The 12,506-nt window shown below is 60.4% G+C and overlaps 1 protein-coding gene across 2 annotated transcripts; it reads right to left on the bottom strand.

Moving 5' to 3' along the window:
- Positions 1–5,837: 5,837 nt before the first annotated feature.
- PSMG3 (proteasome assembly chaperone 3) lies at positions 5,838–7,669 on the bottom strand. Of its 2 annotated transcripts, none has more exons than XM_080830879.1 (3): positions 7,652–7,669; positions 6,919–7,155; positions 5,838–6,346 (listed from the first exon to the last, which is right to left on the bottom strand). In XM_080830879.1, exons 2-3 carry the CDS (start codon positions 7,132–7,134, stop codon positions 6,194–6,196), a joined length of 369 nt encoding a protein of 122 aa, XP_080687005.1. In that variant the 5' UTR covers positions 7,135–7,155; positions 7,652–7,669; the 3' UTR covers positions 5,838–6,193. The 2 variants fall into 2 exon arrangements, with proteins under 2 accessions (XP_080687005.1, XP_080687004.1); XM_080830878.1 differs by having other exon boundaries at positions 7,286–7,654.
- Between the last annotated feature and the right edge of the window lie 4,837 nt (positions 7,670–12,506).

Genomic DNA, 12,506 nt, shown 5'->3' with positions numbered 1-12,506 from the left:
GCCCTGTGGAGGCTTGAAGCCTGGACCCTGGACAAGACGGAGGCGCTTCTAAAGCTTGGCCCTTTCTTCAGAGTCAGAAAACACTGTGGGGAAGGGCAGTGTATTCTGACCTACAGGTTGTACACTGGGGGCAGGCCCGCCTGCCAGCAAGGGGGGCCAGGGGTCCCTGATCCTGGGAAGCTCCTGCTGCCCAGGGCCATCCCTGCTCTCATGGTGGAGGCCAGGCCCAGTGCCACTTTTGGGTTGTTCCCGCAGCTGTCTCACTCTGAAGTCTTGTTCAGCTGTTGCCTCCAGGAAGGCCTCCAGGGATCCCTGGCTCCGAAGCCTCCCCACGCTAGGACACTGCACACTCCCGGGCATGGCTTTGCTCAGGGGCCCTCCCGTTGGCACCAGGCCATGTGTGTATTGTAGAATCCTGGACCTCTGCTAAATGGGGGCCTTCTGCCCCCCAACCCCTTTCTCTGGGTCCTGACCTATTGCTCCAGGGGCAGCCTTAGCCCTCCATGCCATGCCCTGGCCTATGTTCTTGGCAGCCACCTTGGCAGAGCCCTTCACCTCTCTGGGCCTCTTCTTTCCCGTCTGTACAGATAAGTCTGGGGTTCTCCCACTGCACTGTGGGGTACAGCAGGCGGGTCCCTGCCATCACTGTGGGCCTGGGACACCCTGTTGCCTTGCTCTGAGCTCTGGGAAAGACCTGAGCCACCTGGCCCTCCCAGGGCTGCCCGAGTGTGTGACGGAGAGCAGCGGGAGTCCAGGTCAGGGAGGCGCGGGCAGTGGGGAGGGGAAGGAGTCAGACCCTGCCCCACAAACAGAGTGCTGGGCTCCAGCACCAGGGTCACTGGGTGGTAGGTGTGGGAGAGCTGACCTGCCCGAATTCGGCCCTGCCTCCAGCAGCCAGTGTCATGGCCCATGCACACTCAGCAGAGGTGGCCGGGCCGGCCAGGCCTGATTTCCCTGCCCGGGGCTGGACGCTGACCAAGCCCAGCACAGGACAGACCTGCCTGCCCGGGTCCGGGGAGCTGGGGCCTCTGACCCCTGTTTGTGGTGACCAGGTGACAAGGCTCTGGGCAGGTTGTAGGTGGGGCGTGGGTGGCTGAGATGCGGTGGCCGCTGTCAGACCTGTCTTCTCATCCCCACGCCTGCCTTTCACTACTGGTGACCCAATGCCCGTGGCTCCTTGGCCTTCCTGCTGGCCCTGGAGCTCCTTCCAGACACGCCCTGCCACGGGGGCCCCCTTCTCAGCCAGCCCGCCATCTGGGGACATCTCTGGGGGCCTGTGGCTCCTTTCCTGCCGCCAGCCTGGTCCAGCGCCGCCCCCCACCCCGTCCTGGGCAGGCAGAGACAGGTTGGGGGAGGACGGAGGGGGCATCAGGACACCACGCTCCCCAAGGCCAGCCCCCCAGGGTCCTTTGGCTCTCCAGGGGTGCCCTCCTGCTGTCATCTGGGGAGCTTTGGTACCGGCACCTGCAACGGCCCTTGACTTAACCAATAGCCATTGTGGCCGAGGGCCTGGGGGTGACTGGCCCAGGGCCACTGTCAACCAAGGGTCCTGGGTGCTCAGTTCTTTAAGCCACTCAGGTGGGAGCTGGGAGAAGTGGGGAGCAGTGGTGGGGCCCCAGGGCCTCTGCAGGCCATGGAAGGAACCTACATCCTGGGGGCCCCAAGCCCCTTCTCCCCTCCTGTGGGCCCGCAGTGGGGACTGTGGGTCCCTCCAGCTCCAGTTCTGAGATTCCTCGTGTGGTGGGGGAGCCGGGCCCTGGGCCCCAGAGCTGCAGGAGAAGGGCCCTGGTTCAGACACACCGGGCTGGGGACCTGATGTGGCCCTCACGGTGTCTGTGACCTTCCTCAGTGTTCCCTGCACCTGGAACCCCACTTGCAGCAGGTCAGCACCCGTCCCTTGCTTAAAGATGGGCCCGGGTCAGTGCGACCGAGCACTGCTCTGCAGTCAAGGTCACTGAGGCCCAGGATCACTCTGCGGCACTAGCTGTCTCGGTCAACCTGCTGTCCTGCCGGCCGGAACACCGCCCCGGGGCTTCTCTCAGCCTCTAGGCTGGTCAGCCCGGGGGGACCCCACTGTGGGACCTCGGGGACCTCACTCCCTCCTGGGGCTTTCTGTCCCTTCTGCGCTGCCCATTCCTAGCCTGTGTCCCTCCCCTGGGCCACCTCCCTCCCCCAGGCCTCCGTCCCCAGAGAGGAGCTGTGTCCCTGGAGCCTGCCTGTACCTGCCTGCTGTCCCGGAGCCAGCTGCCAGCCCTGGGTGTGTCCCGGGGGGCAGCCCTCCATGCGGGGCTGGGGCAGGGGTGCAGACCTGAGACCCTTTTTGGTTACCAGGTGGTATCCCAGGGCCTGGCAGGGCCCTGTCATCTTGGGTGGAAAGGGGTGGGGCAGAGAGGCCCGGACTCTCGGAATTTCACAGTGTGAGATTCTTTCTCCGGGAATCCCTGCCCCACTAGTGTGAATGGGACCCCGGCCGCCCGGACCCCACCCCTCCTGTGGGTGTGCACACTTGCACACACATGCGTGCCTGTGCTCACCTCCCTGGTGGCTCGGTCAGCTGTCTGGTCGGGCCCCTCGGGCTGCTCTGCTCAGGGCTCCAGGCCCCGGGGGGTGGGGGTCGGGGTCCAGCCCCAATGTGCCCCTCCAGACCTCCGTTGCTCCTCCTCACAGCAGCCTGGGCTGGTCCAAGGTACTGCTGCTCCTGGTGCGGGGGGACCGGGGGGGGGGTGCCGGCCTTTCCCTGGTCCCAGAAAACACCTCCTTGCCACCACCCACCTCACCCGGCCGGCCCTGCCAGGCAGGGTGCAGCCCTGGCCACACCCTCTGCTGTGCCCTGCCCACACCCTGCGCCTCCCTCCCATCCCTCCAGTCGTGCACTGTCTGGCAGGGGTATAAGCCGGCCTCGGAGTCTCTGACGTCCGGGTGTGGCCTTGAGTGACCGCATCTCTCCGTCTGTGTGGATGGCGGTCCAATCCCCGCCCCCCACCCCGGTGCAGTGAAGGGCAGATGGGGGGTTGCCTGCCTTCACCGAGGGATGGCTCCTGGCTCTGAGCACCCCACACAGGGGCTCCAAGTGGCCTCCCCAAGAGACTCAGAGCCACTGAGAGGACGGCCCACTGCCAGCTGCTCCCGCAGGAGAGGAGTTTCCACCATCTCATCACTATCTCTCGGAATCAGTGGGGCCTCACTCCCCACAGAGCCCACCTCCTCCCTCCCCGCCGCCCTGCAAACCCATCTGTCCGCTTCGGGTTCAGACCATGAAGCCGCAGGGGCTGAGCGCCTCCCCGCAGCCATCTCTGGTCACTCAGGGCCCTCTGACTGCACACATGCACTGGGCATCCTAGTCGCTCACTGCATGCCCCCTCCTGACTGCCAGTGTCACTCCGAGGCACTGAGATGCTCAGCGGCTCAGCGGTCCTGCACGTGGCTGTCTTAGTCCACTGCCTCCTTGTCATAACTGGTTTGGGAGGCTCGGGTGCTGCAAAGCCCCAGAGAAGCCGCTCGGAGAGATTGCCTACAGCGGCCGCCCTCCCTGGGTTCTCTTGCTCGCCCTCGGCTCTGAGCCATGTCCCTATGTCCACTAAGGAGAAGAGGGGGCGTGCAAGGGAGGGGGCCTGGGGGGGCCACCGTGCGCAGCTCGGTGGAGAACTGCAGATGGAGAATGGGGCAGATGGCACTGGAGGTCCAAGGGCGTGACCTTGACGGAGGAGCCCCTGGTAGTCTGGGCTGGGGGGGCTGCGGATGAGCCCCCTGTCTTTTACTTCTGTGGGCCTGCAGATCGCTGGAAGGTGTGATGCCAGTCTGATCGCTGGGTAAGTGCCGTGTACAATAACAATCTGCACAGCGCCAGCCACGGCCTGTGGGAGCTGCGGCTTCGCTGATGGTTCCTCCTGAATCGTGGCGGCCGAAGCACAGGGCCCTGTGCCTTTCCACCCTGTCCCATGCCTGCATTTATAAGGCCAAGGAGTGTGCAGGCTTCAGGGACAGGAGCGTGTAGTGCCGGGCCGTGATTTCCACCAGTCGCCAGATGGCTTCCGGCATCTGTAAGGGTGCGGCGTGGAGAAAGCTCTCGGTTCCACGTCTGCCACCCCCTGCCAGGTGGTGTCCGTGCTGCTGCCCGCCTGCCTCTCCTTCAGGGTGGTAGCCAGGGGTGGGAGTGTCACTCCTTCACGCGGTCAGGCTGTCAGCTGGCAGCAGTGAAGGGTCCTATGCCCCAGGGTCAAGTCCGGGCTCAGCCGGGGCAGCTCAGTGGTGCTGCCTCCGTTTCCGTCTCTGGAACACATGGATGATGAGAGGAGTGAGGTTCCTGGGTCCGAGTGAGGACTGTTAGGGCACACGCAACACAGGCTGTACCCTGAGCCTGGTCACTGTGATAGGCAGGTGTGCTAGTCCCATAGAGATGAATTTAGGGACCAAACCAGAACACCAAGAGCTGCAACTCTGAACCAACTCAGATTGGGACCCTCTCCGTGCCTCGGGTTCCCTGCTTGTGTGATGGGAGGAGTCGTGATCCCACAGCACAAACACCTGATTTTTAGATGAGCACTGCATAACTATTGCTTTGAAGTATTAATCTGAGGACGCCAGGCCTCTGCTTCTGCTGGGGGGTAGGGGGCTCCTCCCCACCTGTCGGAACACCCCAGGCCTTGGGGGTCCACATGTGTGTGGACATCTCCTCCTTCTTCAGTCTGCTCCCGTGTCCTTAGACCTGGCCCTGGTCCCAGTCCTGCCGAGGGACCCAAGTGGGGTTGAGGGCCAGGATCTAACCGGGGGAGTAGCAGTGTGGACGCAGGTAGGGTGGGAGCGGCCAGGCTGGATGGTCTGCCTGAGTGGTTGGGAGGTGGGGCAGAGCTGGCCACAAAGGAGCCCTGTGTCTCAGGGACGGGCCTGCCTGTTTCCCCTGGTCACCGAGGCTTCCTGCAGCAGCAGCAGCACGAGGGGCCTTCCCTGCTCAAGCATTGGCACCCCCTCTGGGAAGTCTGGCAGGATTCCCAGATGGGTGACTCCTGCAGTCACCGTCAGCCAGTCTGTGCTCCCGGCGGGACAGGGCTGATGGTGGGGCTGATGGTGACATTGCATGGGCACTGTCTGCTGACGGAATGAGCCCTTGAAGACTTTCCCTCTGTCTCATCTTCAGCAAACTCATGCTTGCCTCTAGACCAGACTGACAGGTTGAACCAGTCCTTTCCATTGCCTCTTGGAGAGGAGTTTCTAAAGTCAAGAACTTCAGGGTCTCAGAAGCTGTTGATTCTGAGGGAAACCAAATAAAAACATCCCCTTCTGATCTCATGAGGACATGGACGCCACCCAAGGTGTTTCTGTACTGAGATCTCTTTTAAGATTTTATTTTTAGGTCATCTCTATGTCCACAGTGGGGCCGGAACACACAGCCCCGAGATCGAGTCGCACGCTCCACTGACCAAGCTAGCTGGGCTCCCCTCTTTACACTAGGACCCCAGATTCCAGACCCCGAGCCCTCATCCTCTCTGGTCTCTGATCCTGTGGGGCGGACTCACACGGCACATGGACAGCGACGCGCCACTGTGGCTAGTGGGGGATGAGGACCAGCCCAGAGGGTCCGAGCTGCTGTCCGCGGGGGGCAAATGCCATCCCGAAGCCAGCGCCTCACTGGAACTGTCACGCAGCAGGACAGTAAGAGATGTTTGTGGAATAGAAGTTCATAGCTGTCCAGAGAAGTCAGAGAAAGAGGAGCAAGAGAAGTGTGTAGAGCATGTGAACCTTGCCAAACAAGGTTTCCTCCCACCTCCGCGTAGTGTGCTGAACCGAGCCTGCACCGTGGGACGCTAGTTCTCAGTATCGCCAGGAAGGCTGGTGAGGTATTTGGGGATAGGCGTTTATTGTGAATAAAAAAAATTTCTTTCAACGACAGATACTGCACACGGAGGGCCAGGACTCCAACCTAATGACTCATCTCTCAGTCTCAAATACACACAGCTGTTTGGACCCTAGTAAAAACCGTTCACGATCCCCCAAGACACACTCTCAGCTTTCCTCCATCCGCAGGTACGTTAGTGCCCAAAGTACGGGTCTGCTGGGACACGCATATTTCCTCTGGCTTCTAGAGCTAAGCCAGAGCTGCTCCTCCTGCCTGATCGAGGGAGTGTCTCCATATCGAGAGGGTATCCGCTTGTCCCCTCGGCTCGCTGAGTAGCAGGCGCGGCTGCTGGCTCCAGGGTCACCACACCTGGCACGACTGGATCACCTCCTTCAAGGCCTTCAGCCCCTCCACACTCCTGTCCTTCACGGCCAGGGCCAGGAGGACTGCTCTGTTTCCAGCCTCCTGAGACACAAACGTCACCAGGTTCTTTGCAAAGACGTGGATGAGAGGCTGGTAAAGGGAAGGAGAGAAACCATTCTAATTGTGACAAATCCGTTTTCCCTTAGTGCCTTCACAGAGTGTCCCCCAGGAACCCTCCTGACTTCCTGCACCCCCAATAATCAACCCCCTCCATATAAGTTCAATGCAACACTGGTTTAGCGTTCAAACGACTCCAGAACACTCCAGTCCTAAACAAAACGCTAGAGAGGCACCATTACACTCATTTCCCTGGTGCCTTCTGATTCCTTGGTCTCTTCCGGCGGGCTGTCATCCAGAAGGAATCATGGAAGGTATTCTACAGGGCTGGGGGTGGGGTCTGTCAAATCTCACCGGCCATCTTTTCAGGACTCGCTACTCCAAGGTCGCACAAAGGTCAAATCTTACAAAATCAGTACCGCCTCTCTGCTAGATAAAACACTGAGGCGCTGGGGAAAGCATGCACCAAGGGCAGGCAGGTGCCCTCACAGCTGAATAGGCCTCAGAAAACAACGTGGAGCCTGCGGGCTCCGGCCCCTACTCACAACCCACAGCCACACAAGCAGTTTTCCCTCCAGCGTGGGGACCCCTTCCCACCACTTTACCTCGTCCTGCCCAAGAAGGACTTTGGTGGTGATCACGGGCTTGCTGATGTCACCGGCCACGGTACTGGGCTCCAGGGAGACCAGGGTACCCATCTTCCCGAACTGGGTCACCACCACCAAGATGTGACTGCTGAAGGCTGTGCAGACCACCTGCGTGGGGACCCCACACACCACTTCGGTCTTCTGTTTGGAAGTCAGCAAGGGTTTGCCTTCCATGGATGGGTCTTTTCAGTGGCACTTTAATGTTTACCAAGCAAAGAGAGGAAAAAAGGTCACTCAAACCGTGTCGGAGGTGCTCGTGGCTCCAGCATTAGCACCGCCTGGTATTCGCACAGAGGCACGAGCACGCCCACCCGAGCAAACCCACCCGAGCAGGCGCCCCCGCGTGCCCGCCGCCTTCACGGGGAGCCCTCAGGAGCCGCTCCAGGGCGCGCGTGTGCAGACGTGCGGGCTGCGCCGAGAAGGCGGGCCGTCGGGGTACTCGCCGTTCTCTGTCCCCGGACCAGGCTCCACGCCCACCCGCCGCAGGTGCACAAGCCCGGGCTCCAGCAGGTGGCCGCGCCCCCGCCGCCCTCTGAGCTTCCCCTTCCACTTGGGAAGACGACCGCCCCCGCAGGACAGGGAGGCACCCCCCGCGCGGGCTAAGAGCAGAGGGCGGCGGGAGGCCGGGAGGCCCGGAGCCCCGTGAGGAACCCTCGCTACCCTCCCCACCCGCCATGCCGCCCGCGCTCACCGCGCCGCGCCCGGAAGTGACGCCCCGTGGGCGACGCGGGCCCGCCCCCGCAGGGGCCCCGCCCACCGGCCCTGCGTTTCCCCCCCCTACCGGAAGTGCGCTGGGGGTTTCCGGTGCCGGCGGGGCCTCTGGCTCCTGAGCGGCCGGCCGTTCTGGGCGAGGGGCTGCATCCCCCACCCGCGAGTCTCGGCCACCCGGCCTCTGGCTGCTCCCCCGGGGTGTCCTCGGTGGTCGAGGGGGCTGCCTGGATGTGGGTTCCCTACCCCACATGGCGGCCCTGGGGCTGTGGGAGCGGAGAACTGCGGAGGTCGCCCCACGGAGAGCGGGCACAGGGACCTGGGTGTGTCCGGCGGGAGTCCCATCCCGGAGCCAGGGCACGGGGCGTCCTGCTGACCCGGGCGGGGATGCGGGGACGGCGCGGAGGCCCCACGGCGAGGCCGGGGCCGAGGGCTCCGGGGCGGGGGCGGCCCGTGGTGGGGCGAGCCCTCCGTCCCACTCTCCCGGGGCCCCCAGCCCTCCCGGGGCGAGCTGCGGGGCGGAGGCGAGCCCTTTCCACTCTCCAGAGGTAGTCTGCAGGGGTGGGGGCGGTCTGCAGGGGGAGGGCGGCCCGTGCTGGGGCGAACCCTCCGTCTCACTCTCCCGGGGCCCCCAGCCCTCCCGGGGCGAGCTGCGGGGCGGAGGCGAGCCCTCCCCACTCTCCCGGGGTAGTCTGCAGGGGAAGCCTTCCGCCCCACTCCTCGGGGGCACCCAGCTCTACGTGTGTGTGTGTGTGTGTGTGTGTGTGTGGCGCGCGCGAGCCCTCCATCGCACTCTCCCGTAGCCCTGGGGGTCCATCTGAGCCACCCTTCCGGCTCCCATCCATCAGATTCCTCAGGCTGCGGTGGGTGACAGGCATTGTGCAAAGTGTCCTGTAGACAGGCTGTTCAGGTTGGGAAAGCTTGCCTCGGGTCCTAAAGCTGGTAAGGGCTGGTATCCGGGCTTCCGTTACTCGCCCTGGGTTACTGGTCTGAGGGCTCAGGTGCCCAGGTAGGGGGAGAATGGACCAGGGTGGCCCCTGTGGCAGGAGGATGTCTGGTCCACCCCCACCTCTGACAGCCCCCGAGGGCTCATCCTCTTTCTCCACGCTGGCAATGTGTTGTCAGGGTGGGGGAGTCTTGCACTGATACTGTGGTAGCTTGAGCCTGCAGACCCCTTCTTAGGTGAGTGACAGCCCTTCAGCACCCCACACTCAGAGGCCTTGCCCTCCAGTTTCCTGATTGCCCCTGCGGGCATGCGGTTCCCCTCCACCTGGTCTGCCCACCCCACTGAGCCCTGTAGGAAGCCTTGGCATCCCTAATCTTTGCTCCCTTTTCTAGTGATTTAATGACAACCCGTGTCAAGTCCAATGAAGCATGCGCCTTCCAAAACGATTTCTGGTGGCTTAAAATAAAAGGCATGTATACAAAACACTATCAAAATAGAAATAAAAATCAAAAGGAACCCGCTTTTGAGCTTTCTTGCAGCAGGCTCACAGAGGGAAAGATTATGACTTTCCAGGTGCCAATACTCAAAAAGGAGGAAGGGTATCAATTTCTCTGGAGAGTGTTTTTGTTGGGGCTAAATTTAAACCCACATCCACCCACACACACCTCAAAGCAAATGGCCAATTCCTCGCTCTGCGGTGGGAAACATTCCAAAGGCGAGTTTACTGCTGTTCACCTATTCATGCATTCTCTCTATGCAAATAGACACAAGTTTGACACCCCCCCTAAAACCCAACTCTGACATAAAGTTCTCACCATAAAAGATGGGCAAGAGCAGAGCGGCGGGTGTCTTGATGACACTTAAGCAGTTATGTCAGTGTCTGTCGCCTGTTCGTTGGTCTAGATCTGGGGGATAGGCTGCATATGAAGGAAAGGAGCTGGGAAGTCGAGAAGGGGCTTCCTGGCAGCCCGAGTGGATGTGTGGGCAGGACGTGGGCACTTAGAGTAACGGGGCCCAGCTCACTGCCTGCAGTTGGCCATTCTCCAGGGGGAGGCGAATTCCCTTAAGCGAGTTCACTTAAAATGAGAGCTAAGTAGCGATAGTGTCACCGGTGGGGCAGAAGAGTTCGAGAATTTATCTTAAAAAGTGGTGACCAAAGAAAATATCTTGAAATTGTCTTGTATTCAAGGAATTCTAGGTTATGAATGCCATCCTCTGTTAATTTGTGCCACCAAAGAACCAAGCGTTGGTTTGGGAGGGTCATAATTTTTCCAACAGATCCTCTGACAGCGACGTTCCCAGCTGTGTAGGGAAGAGGGTGGTCCGAGGGCACCATCCATTTACCCCAGAGCCTCTCCTAATCTTGTGATCCGCACGTCTGCCCTTGGAATGCTGTCCTCTCACCAGCCGGCCCCGCCGCCTGCCTGTCTGGCACTGCCAGGCCCTCCCACACTTGCCGCCACGTTCCCCGGTATTGACCTTCACCAGCTTTCTGAAATCTCGCGTCTTTCCCGATGTGCCGCTTGCCCACAGCCTCACAGCGTGCTTTCCAGAACTTGCAGCTCTGTGCCTGTGCGTGGGGTGGGGGAGACGGCCCTCCGTCATTTCAAGGGAGCCCGGTCTTGTAAATGGTCAATGCATTTCGGAAACGCTTTGTGTTGTGATGACTCTGTTTCCCTCCGTGGACTCATGTGCCTAAGACATCAGCCTTGGAAGTTTCCGGAATCTACCCCCTTGGCCCTTACTAATGGTGCCTTGGGGCAACTTTCCCCATAGACCTCAGCTTCTTGGCTCAGAAACGGAGAGGCCACGTGTGCCGGCCTGGCAGGAGTGAGTGAGGTGGCACATGTGCCGTGATTTCCCAGAGCTTTATGGAATTAGCTCTGACATTATGTATTTTCATATATATTTACATATCTGTGCATTATTTATTACCTTTATTATTAATCATCTGTCCTCTCATCATCAGGTGAGTAACATCTTGCTGCCACATGCCGGGTGAGGAACGGCTTGAAAGCAAATCAGCCTCGGGGACTCCAAGACCCTTGATCGGCAGGCTTGCACGCTCCAGGCCTGCAGGAGGCTCTCTGAGCTGCTGTCCCCAAGTCTGCCAGAGAGAGGGTCTCTGCTGTCCATGCCCCCCCCAACCCCATCTGCCCAAGCGAGGGACTCTGCTGCGGCCTGGGGGTCTGCCCAAGGGAGGGTCTCGTAGACACAGCAGGTTTCGGTGAGCCGGTGTGACAGGTGGAGGTGTTAGCTGTGAAAATGATTGCCCCTCTCACGTGTCCCGGCCAGTTTCCTAAGAGGACCCGGGGATTCGGAGCGCTGGAGATCATGCCTGTGATGCAGGCCCGAGACACAGCATCAGATAAGCGCATTTTACCCCCTTGAGGCGGTGGAGACTTAGGACTGCATGAGGGGAGGTGTTTCCATTAGGGTTCTTCCAGGCAGAGGGGACAGACACCTTTGCTCCAAAGGAGGCCAGACGGGCTCACTGGACAGCTGGGAAGTCCCAGACACTCCGACAATTCTCTCCATTTCTCAACTCCGAGACTGCTGTCGCTTTCTTCCCTACGGTCGCTTTCTTCCCCACAATCCCCCGGGAACATCCAGGCCAGTCTCCCTAGACCAGCCTGGGCCACGCGCCTGTCTCTGAACCAACCACCCTGTGGAAACTTGGGGAAACGAGTTCATGTACCAGCAGCTCCCCCCACACCTGAGAGTCAGCAAGTCCTTGTCAGCAACCACGTCAAAGGAGATCATAATCCACCCAACGAACGATCTGAGCGCCCCACCCTCCCAACCCCCCGGGAAACCATGCACCCGCTTTGTGTTTCCACAGATTTGCCCATGTGGACAACGCCAGCAAGGCCCCCCACCCAAGCCACGTGGCCTTCATGACTGGCTCCGTCCACTCAGCACAGTGTGGACCAGGGTCATCCATGCCCCTCGGGCACTGGGGGCTTCCCTCCTTCGGACAGACCAGATCTTGGTGGCTCCGTAACTGGGAGGATTAAACAAGGTCACATGCAAGGGCCTGGTGGACACCCCGGCTGCCTTCCCTTCACGGGACCTCGTGCGACTGGTGGCCTCTGCACTGGGGGGGTTTGTGGGGAGCTGACGTCATTGCATGGCCATGTTCACCCATCTACCCGGTCCCCTAATGCCCCCAAGATGGTTCGGGAGACATCTAACTGCAGGCCCTGATGCTGCCAAGGCTGTGAGGTCCTCATGCCCCTATTCTGTCCCTGGGGAAAGGTGGTGGCGTTTTGGAGGATGCCCAGGCAGGGTTAGGACAGAGTGGGCACGAGAAGCCCCAGGGGTGGCAAGGGCAGGCACATGGGCACGGCCACCTCACAGCCGTCTGCGAATCTGTCTGCGTGGTGTCTCCGCTGCCGCCAAGGCCGGGGATGCCCTGCCCTGGGGGTCACGTATTTACCCCAGCCCACGCCTGCCCTTTCTGTGCCCCAGCAGGGAGTGACGCCGCGCACGACGGTCACGGACACCCTCGAACACACAGTGGCGCGGAATCAGAAGCGGTTCTAATTAAGGTTCTCTACAAGACAGAAATTACCTTCAGCGGCACACAGTTTTCTGGAAAAACAATGAACAATTAATTTTTTTCCAAACCAGGCTTATCCAAGCAGAGGGAGGGGGCTGGGGATATAAGAAACACAGGCCGCCAAGGTTTTTGGAGGGAAAAAAAAAAAAGATTAAAGGCAACCAATCGACAATTGCGTATATTTTATTACAAAAACAAAACCCCGGGTCTCTGTGAAATTCAAATTTTTCCCAAGGGAAATTAATGAATACCATTAAAACTGAGTCCAGTTTATAAGGATCTGGGGAGCGGTTCATCCGGAAAGGGGATAAATCCTCTTCCCAGGGAGCA

The sequence above is a fragment of the Martes martes genome, assembly GCF_963455335.1.
Source record: "Martes martes genome assembly, chromosome: 18".
NCBI classification, from domain to species: domain Eukaryota; kingdom Metazoa; phylum Chordata; class Mammalia; order Carnivora; family Mustelidae; genus Martes; species Martes martes.
Note: the sequence above shows the minus strand (reverse complement) of the source record. Positions and strands in the feature narration are given on the sequence as shown.

What these genes read in the sequence shown, in the direction of transcription:
- PSMG3 (XM_080830879.1), bottom strand. Translation starts at nt 7,134, where the DNA reads ATGGAAGGCAAACCCTTGCTGACTTCCAAACAGAAGACCGAAGTGGTG. An exon ending in TCCTTCTTGGGCAGGACGAG is followed by an intron (nt 6,347 to 6,918) that starts GTAAAGTGGTGG and finishes TCCCTTTACCAG; the next exon opens with CCTCTCATCCACGTCTTTGC.